Source organism: Hyperolius riggenbachi, chromosome 3 (assembly GCF_040937935.1).
Source record: "Hyperolius riggenbachi isolate aHypRig1 chromosome 3, aHypRig1.pri, whole genome shotgun sequence".
Classification (NCBI taxonomy): domain Eukaryota; kingdom Metazoa; phylum Chordata; class Amphibia; order Anura; family Hyperoliidae; genus Hyperolius; species Hyperolius riggenbachi.
This window is the reverse complement of record NC_090648.1, coordinates 497,042,503-497,056,054: the sequence shown is the minus strand read 5'-3', so window position 1 is coordinate 497,056,054 and position 13,552 is coordinate 497,042,503. Positions and strand designations below refer to the sequence as shown.

Sequence of the window (13,552 nt, the reverse complement as noted above, 5' to 3'; positions counted from 1 at the left end):
GTTTTCTGTAGAAAATTGGGAAAGAAACAACTTATCTATATTTGTTCTTTTTATCTCTGTTTGCCATGACCCTGTCCCCAAGTACAGTGAGCACAAAATTGTGCTTTGTAGTCTTCCTGAGAATTTGCAGCCACCATATATGAAATAGTGACGATTAGCGTCCTTCCACAAGCTCCTCCCCCTCCCCTCTTATATCAGCCGTCTACTGTCTAGTCTGGAGTCTGCTGGATCGCTGTTCCCGGGGGATAATCTACAATGGGTGTCTGCATGTTGTGGCTGTCCGCTGTCACTCTGCTCTTCCCAATCGCAGGTGAGTGTGGCTAATCCCTGACACCACTAGAGATGTCACGAACCTCCAATTTTGGGTCCGTAGAAGCGAACTTTCGCAAAAGTCTGTGAACAGGCAGACCGGGCGGATCGCCATAGACTTTAATGGTGGGCAAACAGCCGCCGACTTTAGCGGTTAATAGCAAAGCATCCTTACGTGTTAGAAACACCACATTTGCAGGGTATGTGGAGGGGGACAGTGACTACAAGAGGAATAACATTTTTTCAAAAAGACCTAATAGTTTTTGAGAAAATCGGTTTTAAAGTTTCAAATGAAAAAAGTATACATTTAAATGCGGTAAATGACAAATAATTTAGCAAACCTAACGGTAGTGTAAATTTACATATATCAAAAGAAAGAGCAATTAATTCCCTGACGGGGTTTCCAGGGGTCCGTACGCAGTACATATGGACCCCCTGGAAACCCCTCCTGAGCCAAAACGCTTTGGCCGGGGATAGCTATACAGCAGCAGTATGGCTGTATAAAGATCCCTGGCATCTTTTCCTTTTTTTATGTTTACATTGTGGGAAATATTAAAAAAAACTACGTGGGGTCCCCCCTTCCGAGCGTTTTTAGCCCCTTGTCCCCTATGCAGGCTGGGATAGCCAGAATGCGGAGCCCTGGCCAAGTGGGGCTCCGCACCCTGAGCTATACCAGCCCACATGGTTCATGGTATGGGGGGCTCCAGGGGAGAGGGGTGGCCAAGACTTCCCCTCCCCCCTCAGAGCCCTTGTCCAATCCATGGACACAAGGGGGTCTTCCCCACCTCAAGTGCCCCAGGAAGAGGTGGGGGCGATGACTCCCGGGGGGTTCATGGTGGCATCTGGGAGTCCCCTTTAAAAAGGGTAACAACAAATAAAGTCCTTTAACATTCCTAATTAACCAAAAAAAGTTCCCACGCCAATATCCTCAGAAAAGGTCCCACGCCAATATCATCTGTAATGTCCCACGACAGTATCCTCTATCTTGCGATCTTCAAAAATACTTAACTGTACCTTTTAAGAAAATGTTCCCACGCCAATATCCTCTAATGTTGCGATCTTCATTACAACTTGATTGAAGCTCTCCGCCGCACCGCCACCACACACCGCTACTCCCGCACTGCACACAGACACTTTGCTATTAATCGCTAAAATTGGCGGCCATTCGCTTGCCATTAAAGTCTATGGGAAAAATGAGAATGCAAACTTTTTCAAAAAAATCCTCGTCCCGCCGCGGACGCGAACAGCTGATATTTGCGCGAACTACCCGCCAGACGAACCGTTCGGGTCATCTCTAGACACCACTGGGGTCCAATTATACGGAAATCTCAGATTTATAGGCTAGGATAAGAAATTATATCAAGTATATTTCTGCCTGTGTGCAATTTAATGGAGCTATCTATATATATAATAGGCTAAGTGCCTCAACCTTTGAGCAAGAAGAAGAAGTACTTTGCATGAGAAAATTTATGCGTGCTCAAACACCAAGTTTAAGGCCTCATTTCCACGGACTGTTGAGCTGTGTGCTCAGCAAGCAGCTACCAGGCAGCAGCAAGCAGCTACCAGGCAGCAGCAAGCAGCTACCAGGCCGCAGCAAGCAGCTACCAGGCCGCAGCAAGCAGCTACCAGGCCGCAGCAAGCAGCTACCAGGCCGCAGCAAGCAGCTACCAGGCAGCAGCAAGCAGCTACCAGGCAGCAGCAAGCAGCTACCAGGCAGCAGCAAGCAGCTACCAGGCCGCAGCAAGCAGCTACCAGGCCGCAGCAAGCAGCTACCAGGCCGCAGCAAGCAGCTACCAGGCCGCAGCAAGCAGCTACCAGGCCGCAGCAAGCAGCTACCAGGCCGCAGCAAGCAGCTACCAGGCAGCAGCAAGCAGCTACCAGGCAGCAGCAAGCAGCTACCAGGCAGCAGCAAGCAGTTACCAGGCAGCAGCAAGCAGTTACCAGGCAGCAGCAAGCAGTTACCAGGCAGCAGCAAGCAGTTACCAGGCAGCAGCAAGCAGTTACCAGGCAGCAGCAAGCAGCTACCAGGCAGCAGCAAGCAGTTACCAGGCAGCAGCAAGCAGTTACCAGGCAGCAGCAGCAAGCAGTTACCAGGCAGCAGCAAGCAGTTACTAGGCAGCAGCAAGCAGTTACCAGGCAGCAGCAAGCAGCTACCAGGCAGCAGCAAGCAGTTACCAGGCAGCAGCAAGCAGTTACCAGGCAGCAGCACGCAGTTACCAGGCAGCAGCAAGCAGTTACCAGGCAGCAGCAAGCAGTTACCAGGCAGCAGCAAGCAGTTACCAGGCAGCAGCAAGCAGTTACCAGGCAGCAGCAAGCAGTTACCAGGCAGCAGCAAGCAGTTACCAGGCAGCAGCAAGCAGTTACCAGGCAGCAGCAAGCAGTTACCAGGCAGCAGCAAGCAGTTACCAGGCAGCAGCAAGCAGTTATCAGGCAGCAGCAAGCAGTTACCAGGCAGCAGCAAGCAGTTACCAGGCAGCAGTAAGCAGTTACCAAGGCAGCAGCAAGCAGTTACCAGGCAGCAGCAAGCAGTTACCAGGCAGCAGCAAGCAGTTACCAGGCAGCAGCAAGCTGTTACCAGGCAGCAGCAAGCTGTTACCAGGCAGCAGCAAGCTGTTACCAGGCAGCAGCAAGCTGTTACCAGGCAGCAGCAAGCTGTTACCAGGCAGCAGCAAGCTGTTACCAGGCAGTAGTGAGCAGTTGTAAGAGTTTGAGAGGCATTTTACTGCCTATCAACTGTCCGTGGAAAAGAGGCCTACCCTAGCAAGTCTGGCTTTGCAAATCTTGCCTAATTGGCTATTCATGAGGCAATGCTCATGCAAATTTGCTTTTGCATGCCAAACTATGCAGGGTCAAAAAACCAACACCGCAAAGCGGTCGCCCTGCTACATGCCAGTGATGAGTGAAAATGCAAAAATTTGTTTCGACAAATTTTTACAGAATGTTCGCCTAATTTCGTTTTGACAGGCAAATTTTCCATCTAATTTTTTCGCGTTAATTTTCGCTTAATGCCAGTAATTTTCGCGTTACTTGCGTATTATTGCGGACATTTTCCGCATAAGGGCATTAGCGTCCGCATTCAGAGAAGTTTCTTGCGCATTATTGCGGACATTTTTCCGTATAAACGTCCGCATAGACTGAATTTCCATGCGGATTATTGTGGACATTTTTCCGCATAAGGGCATAAGCATCCGCATAAAATGAATTTTCGATGCTGGTCGAAAACACAAATATTTCTGAGTTAAACTTGGTGTTTGAGCACGCATAATTTTTCTCATGGAAAGCATTTTTTGCAGTTGTATCCTTTGGAGGCAGGTTGTGAATGGCTTGCTCCGGTGGTGTGAGCCCTGCAGTGAGTTGTCTGCGCCTGTCCTCCCCCCCCCCCCCTCTGAAGTGTTGTATGTGAGCCAGCCCTGAACTCTAAAGCTCGGGGTGACCCATGCTTCACTCCTTTCTCATGTGGGGGGCCCAAGTTAGTGCGCATGAAGCAGAACGCAATGGACGTTTAAGTAAGTGCCTGTTTTTAATATTGGGAGGTGGGTGCGGACGGCTCTCCCCGGCGCTAGCCATGCTTGGGTTTGTCGCCTGCGGCACCTATGCTATGGTTCCCAGACAGTGAGAGAGCCTGGGACCCCGTGGTCCCCCCGGGTTGTATAAAAAGGGGGTATTGGGAAGCCTCCCCGTGGCGCTCCTGAATAGTGCTAATGTAGCATGAACTAATTCTCGCAGGGCGACCGCTTTGTGGTATTAGTTTTTTGACCCTGCATAGTTTGGCATACGAAAGCAAATGCATATTTGCATGAGCATTGCCTCATGAATAGCCAATTAGGCCAGATTTGGAAAGCCAGACTTGCTAGGGTTAAACTTGGTGTTTGAACACGCATACATTTTCTAATGGAAAGTCTAAAGGTGGGTACACACATCAGATAAAAGTCTTTGGAAAATGAAAGATCACAGACCAATGTTACCCCCCTTTTATGTAGTATGAGAGCCATACCTACACAGTCTATTCTATTGAGCTGAACTCCCCATCAGATAAAAATGTTTGCAAGATGCTGCACACAACGATGCTGTACACATGCAACAGATCAGTATCTGCAAAAGATCTGTTCCTGCAAAAAAATCAGTTTCTGCAAAATGCATTCATAGTCTATGATATCTGCAGATCTCATGCTGGGCATACACGGTATGTTTTCTACCATGTAATCGAGCCGCTGATGGCTCGATGGATAATTTCCGACGTGTCCGATACCCCGCCGGATCGATTCTGCGCTCAATACCGGCGGGCAGGACAAAAGAAGAAAAGAGTGGAAAATAAGAAAGCGCTCGCCGGAATCGATCCGGGCGCCCGCGGGGAAGAGCGGGAATCGAGCCAGCGGCTCGATTACACGGTAGAAAACGTACCATGTATGCCCAGCATAATACACACCTTGTTTGACGGACATTCATCTGCAGATCAGACAATCATCTGCAGATCCAAAGATCCATCCTGGTTGATCTGATCTGCAGATGATTGTCCGTTAAACAAGGTGTGTATGAGATCTGCAGATATAGACTATGAATGTATTTTGTAGGTACTGCTCTTTTGCAGGAACTGATCTTTTGCAGATACTGATCTATTGCATGTGTACAGCATCTTTGTGTGCAGCATCTTGCAAAGATTTCTGTCTGATGGGGAGTACAGCTCCATAGAATAGACTGTGTAGGTATGGCTCTCATACTACATGGAAGGGGGTAAAATTGGTCTGTGATCTTTGATTTTCCAAAGACTTTTATCTGATGTGTACGCACCTTTATTCTTCTTGCATCAAGGTTGAGGCACGTACTCTATTAGATAGATAGAAGATGCGGCGTATGCTACGACGCGGGTCGGCTAGTAGGCAATATTAGGCCTACATGGAAAAATGGGTGCCAAATAGCGGTAGTAAAATATCAGTCATTTTACCAATATTCTACCATCACCCTCTGCACCCTAACTCTCTCTCAAACCCTCCACTATCCATTCCTAATGGTAACAATATATGGTACAATAAAAATGTTTGATGTTCACGTTTATTTGACTAAAACAATCGAATGAAAGTAGAAAAAAAATCTCTTTTTTTCGATCAAGAAAAACAAATGATTATCCCATTTTTTTTCAATAAAAATCCGATTGGACTTGTTGGAAAAATCTTTATATTCCATCTAACGGAATAATCAAACAAAATGATCTAATCTGAAGAATTGTACCATGTATGGGCACCCTAACAATAACCTCTACCTTACCTGCTCCTAACACTAACTAACCCCCACCTACTCCTAACACTAACCACCCCCACCTACTGAGTCCTAACACTAACCAACCCCCACCTACTCCTAACACAAACCTCCCCACCTACTCCTAACACAAACCTCCCCACCTACTCCTAACACAAACCAACCCCGCCTATGACTAACACTAACCCGCCCCCACCTACTCCTAACACTAACCAACCCCCACCTACTCCTAGCACTAACCAGCCCCCACCTACTCCTAACACTAACCACCCCACCTACTCCTAACACAAACCTCCCCACCTACTCCTAACACAAACCAACCCCCACCTACTCCTAACACTAACCTCCTCCCCAACTACTCCTAACACAAACCAACCCCGCCTATTACTAGCACTAACCAACCCCCACCTACTCCTAGCACTAACCAACCCCCACCTACTCCTAACTAACCAACCTCCACCTACTCCTAGCACTAACCAACCCCCACCTACTCCTAGCACTAACCTCCCCACCTACTCCTAACACAAACCTCCCCACCTACTCCTAACACAAACCAACCCCGCCTATTACTAACACTAACCAACCCCCACCTACTCCTAGCACTAACCAACCCCCACCTACTCCTAACTAACCAACCCCCACCTACTCCTAGCACTAACCAACCCCCAACTACTCCTAACACAAACCTCCCCACCTACTCCTAACACAAACCTCCCCACCTACTCCTAACACAAACCAACCCTGCCTATTACTAACACTAACCAACCCCCACCTACTCCTAGCACTAACCAACCCCCACCTACTCCTAACTAACCAACCCCCACCTACTCCTAGCACTAACCAACCCCCACCTACTCCTAACACAAACCTCCCCACCTACTCTTAACACAAATCTCCCCACCTACTCCTAACACAAACCAACCCTGCCTATTACTAACACTAACCAACCCCCACCTACTCCTAACACAAACCTCCCCACCTACTCCTAACACAAACCAACCCCGCCTACTTCTAACACAAACCAACCCCCACCTATTACTAACACTAACCAACCCCCACCTACTCCTAGCACTAACCAACCCCCACCTACTCCTAACACTAACCTCCATACCTACTCCTAACACTAACTAACCCCCACCTACTCCTAGCACTAACCAACCCCCACCTACTCCTAACACTAACCACCCCCACCTACTCCTAACACTAACCAACCCCACCGACTCCTAACACAAACCAACCCCACCGACTCCTAACACAAACCACCCCCACCGACTCCTAACACAAACCTCCCCACCGACTCCTAACACAAACCACCCCCCTGTCTATTCCTTACACTAACCAACACCCCCCTCCCCTCCCCCCCCCCCCCCAATTCAAACAAACCCGAAATCTCCCCTCTACAGAATTTTTTCGCTCATGGCAGCTATTCCATTTTCTATCAATAATTAGGTCCCAAGATTCTTCCATAGGGTATACTTGGTTTTGAGACCTGGTGCAGATCTAAACCTTTAGAGGGAGACCTCATCTCTATTTTATACCAATCAGTCCTTCGCCCCCCCACATTGGAGCCTATAACTCCTGGGTACATTAGAAGATAAGAGGAAGACATTGGTTCATCTCTTTCGCCTACTAGGTGGTCTAACTGCTGTCTTACTCTCACAAAAGGTAGCCTCCAATACTCGATTCGCGAAGCCTCATTTAAACTACTTTATAGGGCCTACCTAACCCCCCTTCGAATGTCCCAAATTGACCCATCTAAGAAGAATCCCTCATGTTTCATTTCACAGGTTGCAAGGAAATAGGCTCCATGTGGCACATACAGTATGGTGGACCTGTCACATTGCAGCCAGTTTCTGGCAGGAAATATGGCATACGTGTCAATCGCTTACCAAAATTAGGCTGCCCCTCACTCCATTTGTGGCCCTATTAGGGGATAAACCACCTGGTGTTAGGCATCCGCTACACAGACTCCATCAGCATATAATGAGAGCTGCTAAGGTTCATTTAGCAGCCTCATGGATGCAACCTTCCCTTTCCACTACTGCTGTGTTCAATAAAGTTACTACTACAATGATATGTGAAAATATATTGGCTAAGGTAGAGGACACAATGTTAAATTTCCAGAGAACCTGGACACCTTGGATTACATCCCTCAATAATGACGGACCAGGTCCTACATTACTGGTCTAACTAGTAAATATACTTCTAACTCTGCCTACCCCTGGCATCGTATCGCATTCTATTGTTTTACAACATTCTCCTGTTCTGGCACTGTAGCAGCCCTGTGAGAGTTACTGGTTCGCTTAAAGGGGCACTACAGCGAAAAACTGTAAGATTTAAAATATGTGCAAACATAAACAAATAAGAAGTACATTTTTTTTTCTAAAGTAAAATGAGCCATAAATTACTTTTCTTCTATGTTGCTGTCACTTACAGTAGGTAGTAGAAATCTGACAGAAGTGACAGGTTTTGGACTAGTCCATCTCTTTATAGGGGATTCTCAGGGATATATTTATTTTCAAAAGCACTTAGTGAACGGCAGTTGCTCTGTCCAACTGTCAAAAAACTGTGTAGGGAGCAGGGAAGCTGACCAGCATCATTGCTTAAATCCTTCTTCGGGAATCTATATATATAATAGAGTAAGTGCCTCAACCTTCGAGCAAGAAGAAGAAGTACTTTGCATGAGAAAATGTATGCGTGCTCAATCACCAAGTTTTAGGCTTCTTTTCCACGGACTGTTGAGCTGTGTGCTCAGCAAGCAGTTACCAGGCAGCAGTAAGCAGTTACCAGGCAGCAGCAAGCAGTTACCAGGCAGCAGCAAGCAGTTACCAGGCAGCAGCAAGCAGTTACCAGGCAGCAGCAAGCAGTTACCAGGCAGCAGCAAGCAGTTACCAGGCAGCAGTGAGCAGATACCAGGCAGCAACAAGCAGTTTCCAGGCAGCAGCAGCAAGCTGTTACCAGGCAGTAGTGAGCAGTTGTAAGAGTTTGAGAGGCATGTTACTGCCTATCAACTGTTCGTGGAAAAGAGGCCTACCCTAGCAAGTCTGGCTTTGCAAATCTGGCCTAATTGGCTATTCATGAGGCAATGCTCATGCAAATATGCATTTGCTTTTGCATGCCAAACTATGCAGGGTCAAAAAACCAATACTGCAAAGCGGTCGCCCTGCTACATGCCAGTGATGAGCGAAAATGCAAAAATTTGTTTCGATACATTTTTACCGAATTTTCGCCTAATTTCGTTTTGACAGGCAAATTTTCCATCTAATTTTTTCACGTTAATTTTCGCCTAAGGCCAGTCATTTTCGCATTACTTGCGTATGATTGCGGACATTTTCCACATAAGGGCATTAGCGCCCGCATTCAGAGAAGTTTCTTGCGCATTATTGCGGGCAATTTTCGGTATAAACGTCCGCATAGATTGAATTTCCATGCGGATTATTGTGGACATTTTTCCGCATAAGGGCATAAGCATCCGCATACAATGAATTTTCGATGCTGGTCGAAAACGCAAATATTTCTGAAGATTTTCGTGAAAATTCGCCAAAAAACGAAAACGGGATTTTCGAGGCGAAAATTCGCAAGCACTATCCAGGAGCGCCACGGGGAGGATTCCCAATGCCCCCCTTTTATACAACCGGGGGGACCACAGGGTCCCAGGCTCTCTCACTGCCTGGGAACCACAGCGACACCCCGGAGGGGGAGGCGCAGGCGACCCCCCCAAGCGTGGCCAGCGTCGGGGAGAGCCGTCCACACCCACCTCCCAATATTAAAAACAGGCACTTACCTTAACGTCCATTGCGTTCTGCTACATGCGCATTAACTTGGGGGCACCACATGAGAAAGGAGTGAAGCATGGGTCACCCCGAGCTTTAGAGCTCAGGGCTGGCTCACATACAGCACTCCAGAGGGGGGGGGGGGGAGGACAGGCGCAGACAACTCACTCCAGAGCTCACACCACCGGAGCAAGCCATCCACCACCTGCCTCCAAAGGATACAAACTGCAAAAAATGCTTTCCATGAGCAAATTAATGCGCATGTAGCAGAACGCAATAGACGTTACGGTAAGTGCCTGTTTTTAATATTGGGAGGTGGGTGCAGACGGCTCTCCCTGGCGCTGGCCACGCTTGGGGGGGGGTCGCCTGCGGCACCTAGCCTCCCCCTCCGGGGTGCCGCTGTGGTTCCCGCGGTCCCTCCGGTTGTATAAAAAGGGGGCATTGGGAATCCTCCCTGTGGCGCTCCTGGATAGTGCTAATGTAGCATGTAGCAGTGTTCCTTGCGAATTTTCGCCTAAGTCATTTTCGCATTGAAAATCCTGTTTTCGTTTTTTGGCGAATTTTCACGAAAATCTTCAGAAATATTTGTGTTTTCGACCAGCATCGAAAATTCATTGTATGCGGATGCTTATGCCCTTATGCGGAAAAATGTCCACAATAATCCGCATGGAAATATAGACTATGAATGTATTTTGTAGGTACTGATCTTTTGCAGGAACGGATCTTTTGCAGATAATGATCTTTTGAATGTGTACAGCAACTTTGTGTGCAGCATCTTGCAAATATTTCTATCTAATGGGGAGTGCAGCTCAATAGCATAGACTGTGTAGGTGTGGCTCTGATACTACATGGAAGGGGGTAAAATTGGTCTGTGATGTTTCATTTTTCCAAAGACTTTTATCTGATGTGTGTACCCACCTTTATTCTTCTTGCTTCAAGGTTGAGGCACGTACTCTATTAGATAGATAGAAGATGCGGCGTATGCTACGACGCGGGACGGCTAGTATCTTTATAAAGAATAAAAGCCTTGCTGAGAATCCCCTATGAAGAGATGGACTAGTCCAAAACACTTCTGTCAGATTTCTACTACCTACTGTAAGTGACAGCATTATAGGAGAAAAGTAATTTATGTCTCATTTTACTCTGGAAAAAATGTACTTCTTATTTGTCTATGTTTGCACATATTTTAAATTTTACAGTTTTTGCTATAGTGCCCCTTTAATTGATTTTTACTTACTTTGTTTATAGTAAATTCACTACCTTTAGACTGATTATACTAAACTGTGATACCTCTTATTATCATTAGATATGTTTATATTTTCTGGAGTTATCCATATTTGTAACTACTTAATATCTTCTTAAACCTCCCCATGGGGACATATATAGTACTGTATGTTCATTCTTTTAGGTTTCTATAAATAAAACTTTATGGAATTCAAGTCAATGGAGCTTGCCGCAAACGATCGTTTCATACATTTTTTTTTGCGGTAAAATCCATGAACGTGTTTGCGAATGTAAAATTGTGATATTTGACCGTCACTAATGGACAACAACAGTTAGGCTGGGTTTACACATAATGTGTACAGTTCTGTTCCAGTCCAGTCCTGTCAGTTTTTCATCAGTTTCCTATTAGTTTCACCTAGGAGTGGAACTGTACACATTGTATGTGTGAACCCAGCCATAGAAATCTCATACAAAACTAATGACAACTGACAGGACTGGACAGGACTGGAACTATGTCACGTTCAACCACAGCGCCAGGGATTACGTTGTTAAACAGGAACTCCAATCCACCTCCAGAGGCCCCTCCTGTGCTTTGGGTGCTGTGTTGTGTGCTCCAAGCAACCCAGTATAAGACAGAAAAAGGAGAAGGGTACTCTTAGTGGATATTATTTCAGGGGCAAAAATTTATTGGAAATAGTAAAATTGAATAAAACTGTAATCACTCACATCGTGAGGGTCCCACACCAGTTAGGACCCTCTCCGGCTAGATCGCTTCCCACCCCTGTGGTACTCAGCAACAGTTTTCTCGATCAGAGATGCATAGCCCGCTCTCGTCCCGACTAGTTTCGGCCTCTCGCCGTCATCAGGGGATCTTTTCAATTTTACTATTTCCAATACATTTTTGCCTGAAATAATATCCACTGAGAGTACCCTTCTCCTTTTTCTGTCTTATACTGGGTTGCTTGGCGCACACAACACAGCACCCAAAGCACAGGAGAGGCCTCTGGAGGTGGATTGGAGTTCCTGTTTAACAACGTAATCCCTGGCGCTGTGGTTGAACGTGACATTGTTTCTGTGGAGGAGAGAGGGTCCTACCCTTAACACGGCTGCAAAGGTTGTTGCTCTAAGAAAAAAGGAAGAGGACTTCTTGTGTGTCCTTGTGGGGCGCCTCTATTTGCTGCATAATCAAGGACTGGAACTATACACATAGTATACGTGAATCCAGCCATAGAAAAAACTGATACAAAACTGTCAGGACAGGACTAGGACTGTACACATTTTATGTGTGAACAGAGCCTTTCTTCTCATTTTCTCACTTCTGATTTCTTTCCTCCTTGGCATTGTTAACGCACCTCAATGCTTCAGACTGGCAAATTGCCAAAATCCTTCTATCTTTCATAAATACTGCTTTTTTTAGACTATAAGACTCGCTTTTTCTCCCCCAAAAGTGGGGGAAACAGTTACTGCGTCTTATAGTCCAAAAGCAGGGAGTTCCTGACTTGTGAACGCCTGCCAATATGAACCTCCAACCCGCCGCAATGTTAGGGACTCCCTGTACTGTGCCCATGCAGAGGAGGACACAGGGGGACACAAAGGGGGCATAGAGGAGGACAGTGGTGGACACATGGGGGACACAGGAGGGAACAAGGGGGACACAAGAGGTACAAGGGTCCAGGAGGTACAAAGGGGGCATAATCCAAAGATGCCCTTTCACCATGGGTGCACCAGGTTTAGTATTTATGGTTTTTGTCCTCTAAATCTAGGTGCGTCTTATGGTCAGGAGTGTCTTAAAGTCTGAAAAATACAGTAGTATAAATACACACTTTGTTTTAGAAGGACTTGCTTGTACTAAGTTTTTTTTTTCTTTTCTTTTCCTGTGCACAGCTAGATCATCGTTCATTTCTGCAATCGCAATTGAGGGGGAAGATGCGGTTTTACCTTGTTTTTCTTTGTACCATCATGTGAACCTGTTCTGGGAAAGAGGGAGCTGCTCTTTTAATCTTCGCCCTACATCTACCATTTTAAGTTTAAATAATAATTATTTTAAACTGTCAGACAGATACAAGCCTATTGGGCCCTGGAAAAATGGTCATGCTGACTTGCTGATCCCTAACGTCACTATGGAAGATGCCGGTAAATACTGCTGTATAATGAACAAGCAGATTGGAAATGCTCTATTGTGTTGCAGTCACCATTTTATCACTGTAACACTGGAAGTTCGACCTGGTAAGTTACTATAGATACCACTGAAAGGTGGGGGTAAGGTCCACAGTCCAGGGAGTAACAAAAAGTAAAATGTGTAATTTATATCTGTTGTTGTCAGTAGAGATGCCCCGAACGGTTTGCCTGCGAACGGTTCCAGGCGAACTTTGGGTGGTTCGCGTTCACCTGCGAAGGCGAACTTTTACGGAAGTTCGATTCACCCCTTAATGCACTATGAGGGTCAACTTTGACCCTCTACATCACAGTCAGCAGGCACATTGTAGCCAATCCGGCTACACTCAGCCCTGGAGCCCCCCCCTCCCCTTATATAAGGCAGGCTCGCCGGCCATTACACTCACTCATGTGCCTGCAAATAGACAGACTAGGGCGAGCAGCTGCAGATTTTTTCTCCTAGGGAAAGATTAGTTAGGCTCTTGGCTTGTTAGCTTGCTCCTGGCTGAATCGTATTGCTTTAATAGCACCCCTCATTCAACAGCTCTTTTCAGAGCTAATCCTGTTCTTGTGATCATTTTTTTTTCTGTGTGTCAAACTGACACTTGTGTTGCATGGACAGCATTGCTAATTCATACTGTGTGTGTGCCACTGCCAGCAACCCAGCAGCACATTCAGTGACTACCTGTGTGTGTGACAGGGAGCTGCACATTGTACTACCCAGTACTGCATATACCTACTAGTACCTGTTATGTTTAGTTAACCCACCTCATCACTGCATATACCTACCTTTGTGTTGAGTGAACCCACCTCACTGCATCTAACTACCTTTAGTGTTC

The 13,552-nt window shown here is 46.5% G+C and overlaps 1 protein-coding gene across 3 annotated transcripts in view; it reads left to right on the top strand.

Moving 5' to 3' along the window:
• Positions 1-227: 227 nt before the first annotated feature.
• LOC137561749 (polymeric immunoglobulin receptor-like) overlaps positions 228-13,552 on the top strand; it is a 120,021-nt gene continuing 106,696 nt past the window's right edge. For 2 of the 3 annotated variants that reach the window (XM_068273099.1, XM_068273097.1), the window contains exons 1-2: positions 228-310; positions 12,444-12,785. In XM_068273099.1, the coding sequence (XP_068129200.1) occupies positions 256-310; positions 12,444-12,785 (397 nt within the window). In that variant the 5' untranslated portion in view covers positions 228-255. Of the gene's footprint in view, positions 311-10,352; positions 10,431-12,443; positions 12,786-13,552 lie in introns of those variants that run through there. The other variant, XM_068273098.1, reaches the window with a different exon arrangement.